Source organism: Symphodus melops (genome assembly GCF_947650265.1).
Source record: "Symphodus melops genome assembly, chromosome: 3".
NCBI lineage: Eukaryota > Metazoa > Chordata > Actinopteri > Labriformes > Labridae > Symphodus > Symphodus melops.
In genome coordinates, this window is record NC_136693.1 from 9,970,706 (window position 1) to 9,991,995 (window position 21,290).

General features: G+C 37.7%; 4 protein-coding genes across 5 annotated transcripts; 3 read left to right on the forward strand and 1 right to left on the reverse strand.

Moving 5' to 3' along the window:
* The first annotated feature begins 38 nt into the window (after positions 1 to 38).
* txnl4b (thioredoxin-like 4B) lies at positions 39 to 2,579 on the forward strand. The gene is made up of 3 exons (XM_079339823.1): positions 39 to 314; positions 401 to 552; positions 2,199 to 2,579. The coding sequence occupies exons 1-3, from the start codon at positions 183 to 185 to the stop codon at positions 2,362 to 2,364; spliced, it is 450 nt and encodes a 149-aa protein (XP_079195949.1). The 5' UTR covers positions 39 to 182; the 3' UTR covers positions 2,365 to 2,579.
* A 1,497-nt stretch (positions 2,580 to 4,076) lies between these two features.
* mrpl16 (mitochondrial ribosomal protein L16) lies at positions 4,077 to 7,255 on the forward strand. The gene is made up of 5 exons (XM_079339820.1): positions 4,077 to 4,282; positions 4,646 to 4,717; positions 4,849 to 4,997; positions 5,949 to 6,242; positions 6,740 to 7,255. The coding sequence occupies exons 1-5, from the start codon at positions 4,216 to 4,218 to the stop codon at positions 6,929 to 6,931; spliced, it is 774 nt and encodes a 257-aa protein (XP_079195946.1). The 5' UTR covers positions 4,077 to 4,215; the 3' UTR covers positions 6,932 to 7,255.
* A 2,069-nt stretch (positions 7,256 to 9,324) lies between these two features.
* cenpq (centromere protein Q) lies at positions 9,325 to 13,848 on the forward strand. Of its 2 annotated transcripts, none has more exons than XM_079339821.1 (9): positions 9,325 to 9,629; positions 9,700 to 9,757; positions 9,883 to 9,982; positions 10,582 to 10,650; positions 10,888 to 11,017; positions 11,555 to 11,674; positions 13,189 to 13,263; positions 13,660 to 13,740; positions 13,791 to 13,848. In XM_079339821.1, exons 1-8 carry the CDS (start codon positions 9,528 to 9,530, stop codon positions 13,660 to 13,662), a joined length of 657 nt encoding a protein of 218 aa, XP_079195947.1. In that variant the 5' UTR covers positions 9,325 to 9,527; the 3' UTR covers positions 13,663 to 13,740; positions 13,791 to 13,848. The 2 variants fall into 2 exon arrangements, with proteins under 2 accessions (XP_079195947.1, XP_079195948.1); XM_079339822.1 differs by having other exon boundaries at positions 13,660 to 13,735; positions 13,786 to 13,848.
* Positions 13,849 to 14,460: 612 nt separating this feature from the next.
* LOC306821422 (C3a anaphylatoxin chemotactic receptor) lies at positions 14,461 to 18,112 on the reverse strand. The gene is made up of 3 exons (XM_079339819.1): positions 18,045 to 18,112; positions 17,011 to 17,123; positions 14,461 to 16,654 (listed from the first exon to the last, which is right to left on the reverse strand). The coding sequence occupies exons 2-3, from the start codon at positions 17,095 to 17,097 to the stop codon at positions 15,710 to 15,712; spliced, it is 1,032 nt and encodes a 343-aa protein (XP_079195945.1). The 5' UTR covers positions 17,098 to 17,123; positions 18,045 to 18,112; the 3' UTR covers positions 14,461 to 15,709.
* Positions 18,113 to 21,290: the final 3,178 nt, after the last annotated feature.

Sequence of the window (21,290 nt, forward strand, 5' to 3'; positions counted from 1 at the left end):
AATTTCTATACATTAAAAAAACAATTAAAAAAAATACTGCGTTTCAATTTAAGTGTAGGAACATCAGTGTTGATTTCACGTATTTCTAGACGGATTTATTTCCAGCCTCGTACCGGTCGGAGTAACACCGTATTTCCTCCCGCATACACAAAACAAGGGAAGCTAACTTGTTCGCCTCGAAAATGAGTTTGTTTTTGCCAAAATTAACGTGCAAAAAAGACATAGATGAAGTTATTAAAGGCGTCGCAGAGAAGGTGTTAGTGTTGAGATTTGGCAGAGACGAGGACTCAGTTTGTCTCCAGCTGGATGAGATTGTGAGCAGGATACTTAACATCCAAACTGTTTGTCCATGCTTCTTTCACAACTTATTATCCTAATGTTCATGTCTGTCCTTTTTTAGCTGTCAAAAACGGCTCATGACCTGAGTAACATGGCTTCAATATACATCATTGATGTGGATAAAGCTCCAATCTACACAAGATACTTTGACATCAGCTACATCCCCTCCACTGTTTTCTTTTTCAATGGACAGCACATGAAAGTGGATTATGGGTAAGTCAATAAAATTACCCAGGTTTTTAAAAATGTTTTTACATGTTTATACCTGATAGTTTTATTACAAGACTCTTCATATAATTTATATCCAAAAAATAGTTAGACGCTCGCATTATATTAATCTTCCTATAATCCCCCATGTCTTTTAATCCTGAAAAAAAAAAAAAGAATTGAGAAAACTTTTGCAGGTAACTATAGGGATAACTCTCATTAAACTCATGAAATTATACAGTACTCGGTTCATGATATGATTCGTTGATCATTTATTTTACAAAATACAGCTGCTGACAAATTTTTTGTGGTTTGGCTTTTGAATGTTATTATTATTTTTCATCTCATTGTGGTGTCGATTAAATGCTGCATTATTTTGGTTGTGCTATTTGTGTAGCTCCTTGTCTTCTTGCAATATGTGCACAGTTTTTGTCTCGTATGTTTTCTTCTCATCACGTTCTTTTTCCGTCTTGTGGAAGACAAAATGCTTCTATCCCTTCGATTTAAAAGACGGTGTCCTCAATTTCATAATCTTGCTCTACAACTGCTGACACCCATTATATTATTGCAATTAATTTTTCAAAGTACTGTTGTGGATTTTTTTCCATTACCAAAGAGTGAAAATAAAGAGTGAGAAGATCTATTCAAAAAAAGAACCCCAAGATTGATCTGGTCTCAATGAACATTTATTCCAAGGCAAGATAAGCGTTGGAAGACCCCTCTCTCACACGGTGAGGAGAGAAAGAGGCCCAGAGAAAAGGCAAACATGAACACTTATACATTTCCAACACATTACACAGAGCATTCCCCCTCACCACATAGGGCCACTGCCCACCTGGCAGAGCACGATCTATCTCCTTGTGTGAGAAACAGGCCCTACGTGACTATTTACCATCTCCCAAGGCTGAGAAGGAGATGGAATCTAGTGAGAAAGAGCCTGAGTGACTCTTCCCACATGTACAAACAGTGAGAAACAGAATAAAGGGTGAGAAATTATGGAAAACAAAACACCCAATAGGCTGTGCATGTAGTATTCTAAGACATTTCAGATACATTTTATATGACAGATTATGAGACCTTTGTACAATGCATATAGTTCACATGGAGTAAAATTTTCCATAACAGTACTGATGTGAACCTTGACATCTTTTGAATCTATTTTTCATAACTTTACGATTAATCTTTACATCACTACAGGTGTCAAATTCAAACTTCTTGTTTTTCTTTAACCGTCAATCATAACCACTTTACATTACATTATCTATGGAAGATGATATGCAATCAAGATTAATCAATAATTTAAAAAAAGACCACCATATTCTCTTCAGCTAACACTTAGCTTTGTGTCCTTGTTTGACCAATAATCCACAAACCCAAGAACTATGCAGTCATGCAGCAATTATTTACATCTGAGATGCTGCTTTTCTATTATTCAGTTAAAATATATAATACAAACTGTAAGGTGAAAAACAGTTGCTGAATTTCCTTTTGTCTATTATTCATAAGTCAACTAACTCTTTCAGGTCTACTTTGTACTAAACTAAGCAGCAGCAACAAATACACAAACAGCTGTAAAATAGACCCTGTGACTCACAGTGACAATCAGAGTGACTTTATTTGGTTAAAACTTGTTTTTCTTTTTTCTCTTATAGCTCTCCAGATCACACCAAATTTGTTGGCAGCTTCAAGACAAAGCAAGATTTTATGGATCTCATTGAAGTAATTTACAGAGGAGCTATGCGTGGGAAAATGATTGTCCAGAGTCCAATAGATCCTCAAAATATTCCCAAATATGATCTCCTCTACCATGGTATCTAGTTAGAGTCCTCCCTGCACACTGTGGCCTAATGCTTATAAGGACTTATTGCTATTGGCATTAACCTCTTCCACCCTCTCCATATAATGAAGTGCTGGTTAATGAATTGACTAAAAATAGCACTATTTTGTTTGGACACATTCTTATTTGGAGAGTTGTTGGGTTTTTTTAGATTGTAAAGAAACTTGAAAGCCTTTATTTATTTTTTACTGGCCATTTATGGTATGTACAACCTTTTCTTCTAGTGAACACACATATTTGAGGATGAGGTAACAGTAAACACATTTTACTAGCTTGTAGCCATGGTTGGAAAGAGTATTGGTTTAAGGCGGGTTTTCTGAATGTTTAATGTTATCCCTTAAGTACACACCCACTGTTTTCCAAGTAAACTGCACAGGAAACATGTTTACACAAGAACTAGTAATGTGTTTTAAAATGTGGAAAAGACTGACATTAAAATAAATCAAAGACCAAACCCAAGTTGATTGGCTTTTAAAGCTTAAGTCGGTTTTAATTGCAGCAGGTCATTTTTATGCTTGAAAAATGTTTTTCTTTTTTTTTTCCTCACATATTTTTTTTACCTTTTATTTTTGCTGTTTTGATCTATACAATTTGATATGGAACGTCTGGTAATTGGAAAAACGACCTTAATTTATTATCATGTATTTTAAAAATGCATTTTGTTGTGTAAAGTAGCTGCATGTCAGCCGAGAAATACACTTAATTTTATTTTTTTTAATTTAGTATTTACTAAATAAAATCTTCTCTTGTAAAGTACAGCACAAGTGATCAATTACTCTACATGGTGCAAAATGACTGACATACCCGTTTCAACACATTAACTTTCTATTTAAAGGTTAAGACTATAGCAAGTTACGAATTGTGCCAAGGTTGTTATTAAAGAGCAACCACTGTATAAAGGACCCTCCTTGGTACGTTATAAAATGACATGATACAAATGTCAGAAATACAATTTATAAGACAGGAAACATCAGTTAGCACCACAAAGTTATTGGATCAACAAATCGGTAAGTTAGATAGATAGATAGATAGATAGATAGATAGATAGATACTTTATTGATCCCGAGGGAAATTCAAGGCATCCAGTAGCAGTATACAGACAGGCAGGACACAAGACATTAGTTACGATACACACCCGCTGTCCCCCCTCCCCTCTGTATACAATGATCCAAAAACAAGATTTAGCAGCTCCTATGTGACTAAGAGTAAACATAGTTACAGGTTAAACCTGTGCAGTTAACATTAGCATTGGACTTACAATTATTTAGCATTGGATTTAAACCTATCATGTTTCACAGATAAACATGGTGATGTATATTAGATATAAGATTGGAAACATACTGAGTCATTGTGTTAACTTCAATTTAATTTTTACAACATCAAAACCTACTACGAAGCAATGTGTCCTCCGTGTTTTCAGTTTAATTTGTTTTCTGTAGAGGAAGGCAATGCTGTCCTTTATGGGCAAAAATAAATACATATTTCCTGTTGTGTAATAAATGATATTTTATTGTCATTCATAGTAAAACCTGTCCAAAATGCTACATGGTTTAGTTATGTCCAATTTTAAGGATGCAGAGCTTTTCGGAAGCACGTGTGGGCACGAATCCAAAACGTAAACCTAATGCCTTTATATTTTATTTTGGGGGAAAAAAGGGTAAACCGGATATGTTTCTTCTTCTTACGGAAGTGAGGTTAGCGGTTAGCGACGCAGCAATGGCTGCGACCTTGTACACAGCATGTCGTTCCTAAAGCTTAAGCTTAATTAGTTTGTCTTCTAAACATTTAGGTTTTCAGAACAAACGAAAGTTAACAGGGGGAAGACGAGCATCATGCTCTCGTTCATCAAAGCGGCTGTCGGCGGACTCAGCGCCATATGTAGAGCCCGCGGTCACCAAGGTAACATGTTAGCTAATGTTAACGTCAGACAAGCGCTGACTGAGACTTCATTTGTACATTTCTGCATTTGAATAGTCTTCAGGCGACTAGCACTTCAAGAAAAGGCATAACGCCCTCAATGACAGAGATGAATTCATGTGTATTTTCTTCCAATACCAAAGCAGGTGTCAGATGATTAAACATGTACGAAGATATTAGAGTTGTAATTATGCAGATTCAAGATGTCTAGACATCATTAATACCCAAACTCCCAGAACAGTCAGGTCACACTGAAGCGAATAATAACTCTTACACTCATCACAAGTGAACAATTACATTCCTGTGACCAAAATAAATAAATCTTACTTATTGTTTGTTTCCTAGGTTCTTTAAACAACCATTTGAAAGTCCTCACTGCTGGACTGAAGACGTATGAAATACCTCCTGACTTCAGTGGTAAAATGTCCTTATCATTCCTAACTTAAAAAAACAAAACAAATCTTTGTTCAAGTTGAAATATTTTCAGGATGCTTCATGTTTTGCTGTTACTTACTTTTTTTTTTTTCTTTCATTTTCACCTCTCTCAGATGTGGTTATGCCGGAGAAACCAAAACTGAAGTTTGTGAACAAAGTGCCAAACTTAAAAAAGGTGAAAAAAGAGATGAAGAAGCTACGTGACATCCAAGGGCCAGCTAGGGCAGCAAATACCTTCACCACAGGACAGTATGCTATTGTGGTGAGTAAATGTATTTTTTGTTTACACTGTAATAAAGATTACACTCCAAGCTTTATTATTTAATCTGAAATAATACTTTTTTTTGGCTATGTACTATCAAACTCATAATGATGTTTGTATTTACTGCCCTGAAATTTAACAACCACATTAAGATGGTAAGAAAATCAGCTTACTACCATCTGAAATAAAAACAAAAGAAAATATTGCAAGAATCAAAACGCTGCAGCCAGAGTCCTCACCAACACAAGGAGGGTGGAGCACATTACACCTGTGCTTCAATCACTGCACTGGCTGCCTGTGTGTCAGAGGATCGACTTTAAAATCTTCCTACTGGTCTATAAAGCATTAAATGGTCTTGGCTCTAAGTACATGTCAGATCTACTTGTTGAATATAAAACATCCAGACCGCTCAGGTCCTCAGGAGGAGGTTTACTCAGTGTTCCTAGAGTCAGAAGCAAACAAGGTGAAGCAGCTTTTAGTTACTACGCTCCTCACTTGTGGAACAAACTCCCTGAACAACTGAGGACTGCCGGCACACTCAACTCCTTTAAATCAGGCCTTAAAACTTTGTTATTCACTCAGGCTTTCAATTAGAAATATACTGTCTGCCTTACTGCAACACATTCTTCCTTTTTTAATAGTTTTAACAGTTGTTCCTTTTATCGAGTATTTTTACTTTCTTCCCTGTCTTTTAATGATGTATGATCTTTCTTTTGCCCTGTTTATTTTCGTATTTATTTTATTTTATACATTTCTGTTGCATTCTTTCCTTAAGCTCTGTTTTAATGTTTTTATGTCTGTAAAGCACTGTGAATTGCCTTGTGTCTGAACAGTGCTATATAAATAAACTTGCCTTGCCCTTAATTAAAGATAAATAAAAGAAGTGCTCAGAAAGTATTTCCACAACAGAATCACTCTCCTGTTTTCTTGATCTCATTCCGTGCTGCTCAGGCCTTGGGAGGCGGTTACCTTCATTGGGGACACATTGAGATGATGCGTCTCACCATCAACCGCAAGATGGATCCCCGGACAACCTTTGCTCGTTGGCGAATCAACGGCCCATACAAGCCGGTCACACGTAAAGGTCTGGGTCAGCGCATGGGTGGGGGCAAAGGAGCCATTGACCACTATGTGACACCCATCCGCTATGGCCGTCTGATAGTGGAGGTCGGAGGAAAGGTGGAGCTGGGGGAGATTGAGCACATACTGATTGAAATAGCGAAGAAGCTGCCTTTCCCTGCTAAGGTGAGAGCATAGATAGTTTTTTTTTTTTTTGCTTTTTATTTTTAATTAAGTATATTCTGAGAGGGTATGTCATCAAAGTTCTTATTTCTATTAGTGATGATTATTGAATGGCAGAATGGTAAATATTTGTTCCCATTTTTAATGCTCCTTAACACTTCAATCAAAAATGTTCAACTTTTATGATCGACGGATTAATTAGCAGTTTCATTAGCTCGGTCTTTCCCATGATCTAAAAACTAAAGATAGTGGATCAAGGACAGAGCTATGTGGGACTTAAATGATGAAAGATGACTTCTCATTGAAAGCTCTGATCGAGTGTTTGGACAAAATGTAGTGAGTACACAACACTAAATTAAATAGTTCACCTAAATGTCTACACAACGTCAGGAAACGCAATGTAAATAGAATGACACATATAATAAAAATAAAATGATCCTTTGCTAACAAATTATTCACTGGTCATGTCTATTAAAATGATCGTATTGATTTGATTTCAGGTCATGAGCAGAGAGAGCCTCGAAGAGATGCACAAGAAGCAGGCTGAGATGGAGCAGAACAACCAGAACCCCTGGACTTTTAAGCAGATAGTCCAAGGCAACATGCTGGGCATTAGAAAGGTGCTCAGCCCCTTTGACCTGCGCAATCATGGACGCTTCACAGGCAAATTTCACCTCCTGGGGAGGGTGTAAGTTTGGAGTCTTCCTCTGGCTGTGGCGTCGCGTGGAGGAGAAGGAAATTTGGGCACGTCTCAGCCGAGCACTGGTGCTTTTGTTGCCTCGTTTTTGTCAAGGCAGACTGTCTGACACACTGTCATACACTCGCACACATCAAACCTGCATGCAGAACATCAACTTTTAATGTCTCTCTGGATCAATTGTGTCCCTATAAAAGTGAAAGAAGTTCTTACACTGACATACAGAACAGTTTGAACGAATCTAACAAGTTTGGTTGAATTCTTGCGCCAACAGCGCAAAGATATTGTAATATTAAAAAACATTAACTCTGATCAAAAATGTGAGCTTCTTCCAGATTACACCACTGTGGGCGTTGATTACCAACTTTAACTTTGGCAGTTTGGTTGATTTTAGTTAGCTGTTGGAACCAGGAGCGGCCATCATTCAAAGCCAGGGTGAGGCTAACAGTTTTTCTAGCTAAGCAAATAACGCAACATAAATCAGGATGATAATTTGCATCGGCTTTATTTTTTTTAGTCCAACAACTAATTATCCATGAGTGGCTCATTAAAGAGGCAGGTGACCAACGATGTGAAGCATTTATTACTCGATAGTTAGCGGCATGGACATCAAATTATGCAGCAAAAATCTGATGTTCCTCTGGATATTTCAGAAACAGTGATAACGGTACAGTTTTATGTTTATTATATAATAAACATCTGAATCATAAACTGGTGTCACTCATCACAAAGACCACAGAGGTATATGTCCAGCCAGTGTGGCTGAATGTTTGATGTGGAGTTCTGGTCCTGCAGCTCCGGCTGGACTGAAGCTGGTTAATGTCTTCTTACATGACAGTTTGGGATGTACTCTGCTGGTAGGCTGCCTCCACTACAAGCCCCTCAGATGCATGCAGAATGCGGCTGTAATGAGGACACGTTTCCTGTTTTATAGTCCTGCTGTTTTAGTTACTCAGAGGTGTTAATATTCACACGCTGAGGTGTGAAAAGTGATTATTTTAGTCCGATGCAATGAAAGCACACTTGTGAATAATGTTTTCTGGGTGAGGATACTGATATGCAGGTTCAAATGTAGAACATGTCATCAGAGGAACTTTTCTCATGGCAGGGTCATAAATAAAATCAAGCAATCAGTAAAAATAACTAAGTATGGCCGTTTTAAGAACTTGTAACTTTAAAGCTTCTACACAACCATTGAGCGCTTACAATCCTCTTCAGACCTCTTGATAATCATTAAAACACTCTGGTTTGATAAAGATACATTTTCCATGTGCTGTGCCTCGTGGTTAGTTTGCTCATCTCATGTACAGAGGCTCAAGTCATCCGAGGCTGTCTTAGGTTAGTTTTAGTTTAGTCAGATCCCTGGTGTAACCATCCAGAAGGGACTGAAATAATTTCCATGTCATACAGCGACACCATCCAAGCAACAGCGTTTATGAAGCAACCAAAAACTGATTTCAATTGGAACTGTTAACTGTGATTATTATTGAGGTTAACTGTTAACTGGGAATGTTTTTCATTGTTATAGGTTTGTTTTTTGTTTTTTTTTACATAAAACAAAGTTTGAAATGTGTTTCTCTTTTTCTGCTTAAAAACCAAACTGAACAGTTTTTAATAGCTGAGAACAAGTTAAACCAAAAATGCACCACAAAAAGAAAGGAACATATTTTACATCTACGTCTACCTTCAAACGTTGGCTAATGTGAAGTTAAGATTTTGTTCATGAATTGAAATGGAAAACCACAACCAATATAATACTTAAGCTAAACCATTTTGCAATTTAGATATAAATCTTTTTTTTTTAGAGGTGAAGATTTTGAAGTTGCATAATAAGTTGAATGGAAATAACCTTTTGTTGTCTAATTATAGTTTTAGAAAGAAATGCATTTGGTAGTGTGTAATCTCGTGCAATGCATAAATAGTAATTTATTACATGTATTCAATTTATGTGATGAATGGCACAAGTGTAAATTGATTCAGAGTTGCCTTCATAAAATGAGACTGACATGTTGCATCCTATGATTTAAACACATTCCTATGGCTTTTATGAGGTATTCTGTGCTACCGCCACTCATTGAAACCTATACTCTTCTAAAATTCAACATTTCTTCATGAAAATATCGCCGCTCCTGACGTCCATCCTGATCTTGCTGCCCTGGGTTTAATCTCTCAGGTAAGGTTGTCCTCGGAATCGTTTTAATTTCCCCCCTCTGTATAAATCAGCGATATATTCCCATGTGTAATTTTCTCGAATCCTTCGCTTTGTATAAATACTCTGTCCCTCTATCAGATATTTGTTTTGTCATGTGTTTTTTTTTTGTTTTTTTTGGGAGGGGGGGGGGGGGGGCGGTGCCTGGAAAGCTAATCGCTGGGTAAAGAGTTACAGATGTCGCGCATGCGCGTTATAGTCTGTGTTCGAAATAAGCCGCGCGAAGACTTCTCTACTGACATCAACCCTGAGAAGAAGAAAACAGCGTTTTACATATCGTACCATGCGTTTAATGTGTTTGTTTATTTACTGTAGCCTTACAAAGCGTTATTACTCCGCCTCTTATTAGCGATACATTTGACTGTTTCTCGATCATTCAGTGATGAAGGCCGTACGAGGTTCTACTGCAGCTGCGTCAAAAACACCAAACCTAAAAAACAAGAAAAAGAAAGATCAGTCGAGGAAACAAGCAACCGAGCCTCAGGTAAGAACAATGTGACCTCATAATGTCTTAAAGAAAATAATCAGCTTACACACTTGAATTATACTTACAGGACGGAGGGCCCGTAATCAAGAGGACTAACCCAAAACAGACACAGAAGAAGAAGAAAGGTTTGACCTGTTGATCCTACCCCATCAAATGTGCAGGATTCAAATCACGCAGGCATAATTACAAAGTACACTGTGGGAAAACACGTTTCACAACTTCAGTGTTGATGTGTTTTTTTTAACGTCAGCTGGAGAGCCGATAAACAAAAACAAAGATGAGGAAAAGTGGAAGCTGATGACAGGATCATCTATCTCTACTCTGGAGAACATGATGGACTTATCAATACTGTAAGTTTGACCTGATTTACTGCTTAACACTTTCACTTCAACTCTTTCTGTTTCTATTTAAAGCAACTTCGGTTTTATTGCGTGTGTTTTATTTGTGTTTTAAATGATTTTAATAATGCTTCATAAAAAAGGTTTCAGCCAAATAAAGCCAAATATATCTACTATTTCTTTGATCATATACTCCCAATTTAAGAGCATTATAAAACATTGCTTGATCTTTGTCAGGATTTCCTAATGTTTACAATTTATTGCTCTTTTCTCATTGACTCCTGAGTGGCATTGAGTTTGAAGAGGGGTTGCTCACCTCTGCTCTAAAGCAATATCAAAAAGTTAAAAAAAAACCTCTCTGGCATCTATTTAAGGCACGCTTAAATAGAATATACTGCAGTCCAGAACAATATTAATCCATTTGTATTTTTTTTAGCGCCAATTCATGACAAAAGTTTTTTCAAGACACTTTACAAAAGAGCATGTAAACAAACTCTTATATCAATCCATCATGAGCACACAATACAATACCTTTGTTAAAAAGAGACTCTTTATGTCATGGAAGAATGGTCAAAATGAACTATGTAACAACGACACTTTATTTTTTACAGCACAACTCTTGCCTTGAAGCGCACAGAAAAGACAGCGAGCCAGGAACATCTGAACACAATGAAAAGCAGGTGAGCAGAACATTTTATGTAAATGAGGATGTAAAGACATGTCATGAACCTGCCTGGTAATGATTCTGTATTGGCAGAGCATCATTTAACAAATGCAAGCTTCTGTAATTATGCTTTGTGTCGAGCAGTCATGCAGACTGCTACAATAATATGCCAGTGCATGTTCAACAAGATGGAAAACAACAATATCGGTAATTAAAAATGTTGTAATGTTGGAGGCTTGATCATCTTTTTTAGGTTCCTTGCACAGTGTGCCCAGCTCAAAGTTCCAGTGAACAAACAAAAAGGTTTCGAGCGTCCATCTCATCGACATGCCGAGGAGTCAAAGAAGTCTGTGGTTGGAAAGCAGACTCTAAGCAGCCTGGAGGTGTGAAACACTGGATTGTTTTGTACATTACAGCAAGTACTGAAGCACTTACACTATGAATGAATGATTATGTTCATGACAAACTTGCAACCTCTCTTCTCAAGCCATTTGTCATTTCAAGTCTTAAAGAGTGTGCAGATTGGCATTTGTCATCATGTTTGTCAAAGTGTAAAAAATTTATTAATTTAGCAAAACAACCCATCCATCTATCAATTCAGATTATCTCTGGTTTCAGACCTCCACGAAAACATATCATACATATCCTTTTAGTAAAACATGTTTCTATCATATTTAATTTGTATTATTTTGAAAATGTTTTTAATTTCTTCAGTTTGACACATTTGGCCTATATTCTGTAGGACGGCTAAAGAGCGTGTGATTGGATGACATGCTGCAAAGGTTGGGGTATTGGAATTGAACCCTCACCCTCTGAGATGAGAACTATAGCCCACTAACCGCTGAGCAAATCTGCCCCCCCCCCCTTTATTGTTTGTATCGTGTTGTCTCTTCTCCTACTCGAGTTGTGTTGTCTTGCAGGAAGACTTGAGGGCTGTGGTCAGCGCTCTGGAGAGGACAGAAGAGAAGACCGTCTCTTTACAGCACACATGCAGCAGGCTGAGAGACCGGGTGGAGGAGGAGGAGGAAAAAGCAAAAGAGGTGATAAACACTGACACTCTAACATGCAGTATAAACCAAATATGAGCAGTGTTGTCATCCTATAAAGGGCTACTGTATGTTCCAAAAACTATTTCTACAGGCTTTTTAGCTTACCAGAACATATCTCTGCTCCACTCCGGGTCAGAATTACTGACGAATGCTTGCTGGCTCGCAAACTTCTTTCTTTTTTTCTTTCCTGGTATACTGCGTTTATCCATCAAACCGCAACCAAATAGCATTGACAGATAACTATGTAAGATACAAGATTTGCAGATGACGTGTGACATCTTGCATCCCTTTCAGACAACACGACATTTTTGGATCACATGCTGTAACTTACTCAAGCAAGAGGATCAAAGTGGATGATGCAATGTGGTGACAAAGTTCTCCATCTTTCTTAAGTGCCTGAATAATTGATGTTAATATGAAGTGGATAGAATCGGTTGTTCCCCTTTTTGGTCTACCAAAAAAAAAAGATTGTCAATCATGTTCTAAATTTGTATAGTTTTAAATTCTTGCAATTGTACAGTTGTCCATGCATGTTTGTGTCCAGTTAAATTCAATTAGACTGAAATGCCAACAGTTCAGACTGTGACGCGCGTGCAGCCCTTTACAGGGTTTTACATTTAATCAGTCTGTGGGCTTGACTCTCAATGTGTAGAGATAAAAAGACTGACGTGAGATAAATAGCTGGATATTTTTTCCTTATTAGTCAGAAAAGTTTGTGAGCTTGGAGATCGTAGCAGTCGTGGGCAGACAGTCAATGCATTGACTCCAGTCACAGAATATCAACGTCACTCCTTTCCTTCACTGGCTCAGGCTGAATTCTCCTGAGAGTCTCCTGTGTGTTCTCAAAGAACCACTCGAGGTCTGGCAGGAGAAACTCCGGCTGAAGTCTGAGTGTTTGTTTTTCACACATGCAGCTTCTCCGGCAAAATATCAGGAGTTTTTCAGGAGTTTTCTGCATGTGTGAAAGCCCTGTTAGTAAATGATCTACATAATGTAAGAGTTGCCAAACAGTCTGGTAGACACCTCCCCCTCTCCTATTATATAATAATAAAGTTATATCATTTCATATACGTATAATTTCCAGAATTAACTTTGACAGAAAGTGTCCTACAAACTTGAACAGAGTAAACAAGCAGTTTGATCAGAGCGGACACCAGCACTGAGGTAGACAGCATTTCTCCACACATGTGTCAACCTGCTCGACACGAAGGGGAACCTGCACGCTTCTGGTTGATGAAGTTGTACAGCATGATAAAACATTGCTGAAACATGACATTTATGTTCTTTTCTGACATTGAAGATGTTGTTTTCTGAAAAAGAAAATCTTATCAGTAGGTACAGGAAATGTTACTTAACTTACATAACTCAGAAAAATACACCTCACATTATCAAAGCAAAGATTTGTAAATCAAGGTTTTTTTCTTCATTCACTGAACCTCAACTTTTAGGTTGAAGATTTAAAGATACAATAAACACTCGGTTCACACCCTTTTTTCCCTTCACAGATTTTACAGATAGCTGAACAAACAGTTCTCAACCTCCCCCGTCTTCCCGTGAAGAAAGATGAGAAAGCAGTCGAGGTAAGACTGAGGGTTGCACAAAGCACCTTCACAGTGTCTTGTCTGTGCTTGACTTCTCCTTTTTGCACAATAGTTTTTTCACCATTAAAGGCTCACTTTCTTACATCACTTTTTTCTTGTCTGAATAAAGTGTGGTCGAAAAGCCTGAGTTGACATTTCCTGTTTTATGAAACAGGAAAGTGAAAACATGCATGTTGGGTAACTTCTTTGAAAAATTGTGACAAAATCTGTCTTCTTACGAAAGGCACCGGGAGACATCTGTGGTGCTACAGGATTAAGCCTTTCTATGTGTGTTTTTTTTCTCTCTCAATGAACATTGTACAAAACAATCCCAACACCTCCCATTTATTGGAAGCTCATACAGTGTTTAATATTTTTGTTTTCCTCACCGAACAGTAACATTGAGGATATCCTGCAGAAATCAACCGCCATCCAGGATGCATCGGTGCTGCAGCTACGGATGCACAAACATGTTGATCAGCTTTTCAGCTTGATATTGAAATAACGTGATACCTTGTATAGCTAAGTCTTTCCTCACAACAATCAGAAAAAGTTTTTTTTTTAAATAAAAGCCTACATGTCAGAGGTGTGAACACACAGTTTGAGGTTTTTTTGTACGTGGGGAAGTATTTGTCAATATACCTGAGTTCCACTTTGGTGTTTAATGCATAAACTGGCTGAAATCTTTGTCTATGTTAACCACAAAAGAGAAGCCACTATTTATTGCTTAAGAATATTTCCACAAATAGGATTACTGACGATATAACTAACAGAACTCTAAGGCGTAAATATAAAGCTTAAACCATGAAGTTTGTGTAAACATTGAATTGGAATGTTCTTCCATTTTGTCGTCCTTCTTGAAGGACCATTTTTAGGATTTATGGGAACGTGGACTATAGAGGTAAACCGTAAACAAGGAAAGTGAAGGACTGACATGGCATGAAGCAAGTCTGCATGCAGAATCTAGCTATAGACATTGTGGTGATGTGGTACACACATTAATAGTTTGACTCCTGTGTTGAGCCTATTGCAGTTTTCTGCAAGAAATATGACATAATAAAAACTTGATTGATTAAATGTACCTGCAATCAAAAGAATAACTGGTGCTTCTTTCCAGGTGGACTGGAGTTCATGATTAGAAGCCTGAAAACGGTTGATGTCTCTTCAGTTGTAATTAAACAGACACCATCTACAGAATTGTTCTTATTTTTTATTGTACCTTTTAATACAGAAAATACATCTAAAGTGCAAAAATTGGTTATGGTACATTTACATTCCTTTGGTCAACAATGACAGAACAGATTTGCTATTCTAAAAAAAAAAACAATATTAAAGCTATCTTGTCACTTCCAGTATTATATAATGATTTTGCAACATATTGACTTCCTGTTGAGAGCACTGTTACTGCTTCAGTCCTTTCAGAGATCCACACACATTCATAAGATTTACACAGCGAGTACCAGAGCTGTACATCAGTACATGTTACAGTCTGGACATCTTTATCTTGAGTTAAACAAAAGGGATGCTTTTGAGCCACTGTGGATATTGATAGGTTGATCTCATTAGCACATTGTACCATACTGAGAGCACAGGCCAGGAAGTAGCGGTAACAAAAGGTGCCGTGTTGATGACTTTAGCTTGGGTTTTTTTGTTTTTTTCTTTTCTTTTTTTTTTTTTATCGTAAAGGTGTTTCCTTCCGCTGTCTAATAAACAGATGAGATGATTAATGAATTATTACCATTCCTTTGACATGCCTGAACAGTAGCAGCATATTTAGAATCTACAGTCATCTACTTTCACAGATGACACCTGTGTCCATGTATCTTGTTGTTTTTGGCTGACTGTAGAGAAACCACAGTTGCAACAGTTTTATGTGATCCTGTTTCTTTTGTCCCCGCTATGCTGTTTTGGTTTGGTTATTGGTTATTTGGTTAATTATTGTGGGTGTTTACTTGTCATTCCCTCATGCGCTGAAACAAATGTTTCTGGCTCCTTCAGTTCTAGTCTCCGAATCAAACCGTGAGAACCAACAAATGTTTCTGTCCTGCAAAAATGTTTTTTTGTTTCGTGGATAAATTACAGAAGTGGTTACTAAAAATGAAACTCCTATGATTTTGAAACTGATTCCAATACCACAAATAGTAGAACTGTACACAAGAAATTAATAGAGGAACAAATTGCAAAAATGGAAACAAACATTTGACCCCTTTTCACAACATTAAAAAAAATTCAGCACAGTCCAATGAATATATTTGCTGCAATTCAGTGCTGGACTATTGTCAATTTCAACTCCTGAAGCTCCTGAATAGAATGTTGCTAATGAATAAGAGCAAGTAAGATAGTATGAGGGATTTTTCTTGCAGCTTGTATTCAGAGTCACATTTAGAAAGATCAAAAAAAAAAAAAAAAAAAGAATTGAACAATTTTTACACTGTCAACCTCTTGCCTACATCTGTGAGTTCTTTATGGACTTTCGTCGCATGGACTCGGTGTATTCATCATTGAAAAGCCGTTCAATAGTGGACGCAAGCGAAGCTTTGATGGCACGGCCTAAGCCTCGGGCAGCGAACACATACAGCACAGGGTTAAAAGCACTCTTGAGGTACACCAGGTACAGAGATATGTATGCACCAATATTTGCTCTTTTGTAAAGCACATCTCGGTCAGGATTTCCCTGGGCCAAAGCCCTCAGGAACCGACAAACAAAGTAGGGCACCCAGCAGGTGAGGAAGAGGAGCATAGTGATGAACATAATCTGGTACATCCTGGACATCTTGCGGGCTGTTGATGGGCTTGAAGAAGTGGGTGTTGATGGCATTGCCTGCCGAACTGTGAGTAAAACAGCCAGGTTACTTCCCAAGAACACCAATAAGGGAAAGATGAAACCGGCAACTGTTTCTACGACAAACAGCCCCATGTTAAATTGTAAACTCTCCACACAGTGATATGTCCCGTTAAATTCCCTCAAGTTGGCACTGTAGAAGTAGGGGGCAGACAAGACTACAGCCATCAGCCACAAGATGGCACATGTCAGAGGAACAGCCCATGCAGGGCGACGCATTTGTGCCCACACTGGCCTCATCAGACACAGGCATCGCTCCAGGGCCACAGCACACAGGAGGAACGCAGAGGCGTATAACCCCAGGCCTCGCAGGAATATCACCAATTGGCAGAAACCACGATTGAAAGGCCAACTGTTGTTGTTGGCCAAAAAGCCCAACATGAGAGGGGTACGCAGGAGCAGCACAAGGTCAGCAAAGGCCAGGTTAAGGACGTACAGTCGGAAACTGCTGGCACCTCGGGTCTCCTCTCTGCTGCCTCTACGAATCAGGTAGCGATGACTGCGCATTCCAAGGGCCCAAACCACGAGCAGATTGAGAGATACGCCCACCTGAAGGAACCAAGAGGACAGGCCAGTTATATTCAGCATGAAGAACGTTTAAAGATCCAGTCCTACATTCAGTGAAACATGTTTATTTGCTGTAATGCAGGAAGTTAAATGTGGAGATGAGTTCAAGGGCACCCAGTGCTCAGGAAGTGTTCTGGCACCTCTCCAGGTCAATATTCACTTACATATTTTCATACTGAGTAGAGCTGTGTGTTAATGTTGTCCTCTAACACTTACTTAAAAAAGGTTAATGGTATTAAAATGTGTAGTAGACCCCAACTCCACAAGATGAAGCCTCTTGATAATTGCCTATACTCTTATTTGCGATGGTTGTATATGATGTCTTGAGGAATTCTCACCAGGAAGATGAGCAGAGTAGCTGTTATTTGTACCCCCTTCACTGCCTCATTTTGCCAGAAGCTGTTGGTTCCATTCATATTAGCCATTAGGAAGACATCAAACCAATTATGACCTGTAACACAGAGAGAAAAAAAAAAGTTTTAACAGTTGTGTACATTTTGTGTATGACATTGCCAAATTCCTAGGAAGAAAATGATTTTCTTTCTCAATTGGCTAAGTGGAAATATGTGCAATATGCATGGTTGCATATGAATTTGGATTTCACATGTCCGTTTACTAAAAGTCAGACAAGTGGATGTCAACATCCCACCCCAACATAAAGCCACATACTTCCCTCTTTACATTGGCTATGTTTCTATTTTACATGTAAGTAAACTTTCATGTCATCTCACCTCAACTCCTCCAACTCCTCATCACCAAGGAGGATAATTAATTGACATACAGTCACTTCCTTGATACTCTTGAATTGGTGTGAGTGCCCCCCCCCCCCCGCATGCCTTTCCCCACTCTCCCCCCCCCCCCCCCCCCCCCCCCCAAAAAAAAAATAAATAAATAAAATAAAATAAAATACATAAATAAAATTCTGACCCAAATTTAAACTTCGGAGATTCCACCATAAAAGCTTTTGACCTCAAATGTCAGTTGAGTCCCTGAAAAGTTACCATTAAATTTGTTTTAGTAGCAGTGATGATTTCAAAGAAAGGAATCTGTTTTATTTTCCAACATCCTCCGCTGCCTTAGGGCCTGAATGTACTTGCAGACCGGGCCTGTAAGTGTGCAGCTGGAATGAGAACACAATGCATGCAAGGACTTCTGAGTTAATGAACACACCTCATTTGGTCTCCACACGGTAGCCTTTGTAACCTCTTACAAAGTTACTGATAGCATGTGTAGTTTAATGATAAAAAAATTAATTAAGTACAGATTTCAAGTCATTATAGTTACTTAGAAGTTACATGTTATAAATCTGTTTCTCAAAGCTAGTTAAACACATGCTGATTCAGGTGCTAATTTAGAAGAGTTTCTTTCTTACCTTGATATATGCCCTGTGTGTGCAGAATTGGGAGCGGGAGGTAAAGCAAAAAGGAGTGCCTACTGGCTGTTATAAGACTCTCTCTCTCTCTCTCTCTCTCTCTCTCTCTCTCTCTCTCTCTCTCTCTCTCTCTCTCTCTCTCTCTCTTTCCTGTCTGATTCAAACTTGCCTTATATCAGATGCAAAAGTTCAATCATACTTTTCAAACAATGAAATGTTGTTTGATCTGACACAAAACTGCTTTTATTGACTTCATTGTATGAGTTATTAATAACCGAGGAAGAATATAATGACACATGATCAAAGATGTTTTCTGACTTTTGCAATACACACATGCATACATGAAACTCCCGAAAGACATTAAATAATCACTACAATTGTCTATCTCTCAATGTGCCCAGGCATCCTTCATCTGAACAGCTCCTATTTGCTCCGGTTTGCTTTGAAATGTGCATGCTCTGTGGACTCTGGGCTCCTCTCTCTCTTTCCTGACCCTGTCCCCTATATGTGTTTCAAAGAATGTCTTCCTGCTTCCTTTAACTATCAAACATAGCACTCACTCAGGAAACAAGAAACACTTAATAAACCCATTATCTTTTAAGAGATATTATGGAGTGTACTTATGTAGCACTTTTCCAGTCGTCTACCCATTCAAAGCACTGTTACACAGCATGTCACATTCATCCTTTCACACACAAATTCATACACTTAGGCAGAGGATGTGATGTAAAGTGCCTCTCTGTACAAAGGCTAATAACATTGACACACTAATAGCCATGCCTTGAGGAAAAACTTAGGGGTTCAGTTCTTGCTCAAGGACACTTTGATCAAATTGCCAACATTTGAAGCTTTAATGGGCTGTCAAACCACTGACCCACTGAACCACTGCACCACTGAACTGAATATTCTATTTAAAAAAAAAAAGGGAAATACCACTGTTGTTCACTTAACTACATGTTTTCTTGAATGAAGGAACATGTGACCCATATAGCAGTGGGCCTTATCTAGGCATTATTAGTTTTTTTGAAAACAATGACTAACTGTGGTGCTGAGGAATAAAAGTATTTGGCTTTTGGCTGCACTGACAACAATTAGCAGATGAGCTCTTATCGCTGGTGTTATGGCTCGAAAATGACAGCATCAGATCTCTTCTGTGACATCAAAACAACTAATGCAACAAAGAGTTTGCTTTTGTGACAGCTGACCCATCTGTTATGATTTAGAGCCTGTCCATGAATAGGGAGGATAAAAATAACGACTTAATGGTGTAACAGATAATCGCAACCAGTAGATGGCAGTGCTGCTCATTTTGTGAGAAGGACGAAATCTATTTTGTTATTTATTGACTTGAACGCAGGGAATTACATTTTTACAAAACATTTTACATTCTTAAATACTTTTTAAAATATAAACGGGATCATTATCACAATATATAGGACTACTTCACCCCAATGTAAAGCAAAATTATAAACTCTTAAACATTTTAATGCCAATTGTCACTTCAGATAAACTTGATTGATTTTTCTAAAAATCATTCCAACATCAGTTGAATGAATAAAAAACATCCTGTCAATGTAACTAATTAAAACAGCTTTTAGAAATAAAGCAAGAAACACTAAAAAGTACAGCTCCTGGAAAATAAAAGAAACTGTCAAAAATGTATTTTGATTAGCCACATGATTATTATGAGTCTCAACTCAACTCAACTCAACTCAACTTTATTTATAAAGCGCTTTAAACAGCCATGGCTGTGACAAAGTGCTGTACATCCATGAAGAGCACAAACATAAAACATAAGTAAAACACTAACAGGGTTAAAACAACAAAAACAATAAAAACAATAAAACACTAAAACAAGAACAGAGTCTCATGCTGGGTTAAAAGCCAAAGAAGAAGACAATAAAGATTCAAGTTACTTACATGATTATTTAAAGAATGAGATTATTTATCTTTTTTTTTTTTAACCTACCCAGCTCGTTATCGACCTATCAATCATGTGTCCTAAAGATTAAGGGTATTTAAAATGTTGTTTTTTTATGTGAATTAATTGTTTGTGGAGCTTTGTGAATTCACTTGTCTCGAGACAGATCTTCTCAAATTGATCTCTTTGGGATAGATTTGTGTGATTTTAATATGAAATAGAAACAAAGAGTTTTTTTTTTTTAGTTTGGAGACAATGGGGGCATTTTTGGTGCTGTTTCGATAGATGGCGCTTTTTGTCATGAGCCTGGATTTGCCCAAGATTTTTGCCCGTTAAAAGAAAGTTTTTTCTTGCCACTGAAACTTCTGCTACAATGTTGCTCAATGCTTGCTGCATTAACCTGGGTATTTGTAATATGGCAATGAGTAAGGTCTTTAACCTGCTTTATGTGAGGTGTCTCGACATCACACTTGTGTTTGATGTGCACTTAGGTTTTGAATTGACGCTATACAAATGAAGATTTATTGATTTGAGTTTATATAAATCTAACATCAGTAACGTGAATTTTTTAAATGGACGAGAAAAACTTTTTTTCAAATTGAAACGTGTGTATTTATTCAAAGTAGTTTTTGGAATTGAATCATACATAGTGTTGGTCTTTCCACCGCTGATGCTCACCCACACTTCCTTTTAAAGCTGCTAATTTTAGATGCAGTGGTTTTGATCGGGGAATCAACCGCTCATATGTCAAATAGTTGAAATGAACCACAACTCTTGGCTTTGTTGCCCTTTTGTGAACTAAACTGTTGATCTAGATATATGTTATTTTATACTTATTTTTGATTAAACAACACCTGCTTATGGTCAGAAATATAATTTGGCCTGCACATAGTCTGTATGTCTTTTAAAGAGTTAAAACACTACATGTTCCACACTTTGAGGACGCATAGACCTCAGGGTGAAAGGTTAATGGAAATATTTTCAGATAGTATCAGCTGTTTATCTGTCTGGCTTCTCATGCATAACCCACATATGACAGGAAAAGCAAAGTGAAGTCAGATGGCAGGTTGCCCACATGGAAACACTGCAACAGAGCTCTGTGGAGTACAAACAGACAGAAAGAGAAAGTAAATGCAAAGTATGTTTATTTTTTCCTTTGAGGAGACAAATACAACTCATAGGATCATTTTGTTCTCAATAACAAACGTTCAGACTGGCTGACATTTCTGGTTTTCCTCCGACCGTCGTTCATAAAAGAAATAAAAGTAGTGATGTTATGAGTGAAGGTGACAATTTCGATAAAGATCCTCTCAACAAAATTTTTT

Excerpts from the sequence above, each read along its gene's own strand:
- LOC306821422 (XM_079339819.1), bottom strand. The coding sequence starts at position 17,097 with ATGGCTAATATGAATGGAACCAACAGCTTCTGGCAAAATGAGGCAGTG. Across the intron at positions 16,655-17,010 it reads CTACTCTGCTCATCTTCCTG|GTGGGCGTATCTCTCAATCT; the intron begins GTGAGAATTCCT and ends TGGTTCCTTCAG.
- cenpq (XM_079339821.1), top strand. The coding sequence starts at position 9,528 with ATGAAGGCCGTACGAGGTTCTACTGCAGCTGCGTCAAAAACACCAAAC. Across the intron at positions 9,630-9,699 it reads AACAAGCAACCGAGCCTCAG|GACGGAGGGCCCGTAATCAA; the intron begins GTAAGAACAATG and ends TTATACTTACAG. Across the intron at positions 11,675-13,188 it reads AGGAGGAAAAAGCAAAAGAG|ATTTTACAGATAGCTGAACA; the intron begins GTGATAAACACT and ends TTCCCTTCACAG.
- mrpl16 (XM_079339820.1), top strand. The coding sequence starts at position 4,216 with ATGCTCTCGTTCATCAAAGCGGCTGTCGGCGGACTCAGCGCCATATGT. Across the intron at positions 4,283-4,645 it reads TAGAGCCCGCGGTCACCAAG|GTTCTTTAAACAACCATTTG; the intron begins GTAACATGTTAG and ends TTTGTTTCCTAG. Across the intron at positions 4,718-4,848 it reads AATACCTCCTGACTTCAGTG|ATGTGGTTATGCCGGAGAAA; the intron begins GTAAAATGTCCT and ends CACCTCTCTCAG.
- txnl4b (XM_079339823.1), top strand. The coding sequence starts at position 183 with ATGAGTTTGTTTTTGCCAAAATTAACGTGCAAAAAAGACATAGATGAA. Across the intron at positions 315-400 it reads GTCTCCAGCTGGATGAGATT|CTGTCAAAAACGGCTCATGA; the intron begins GTGAGCAGGATA and ends GTCCTTTTTTAG. Across the intron at positions 553-2,198 it reads CACATGAAAGTGGATTATGG|CTCTCCAGATCACACCAAAT; the intron begins GTAAGTCAATAA and ends TTTCTCTTATAG.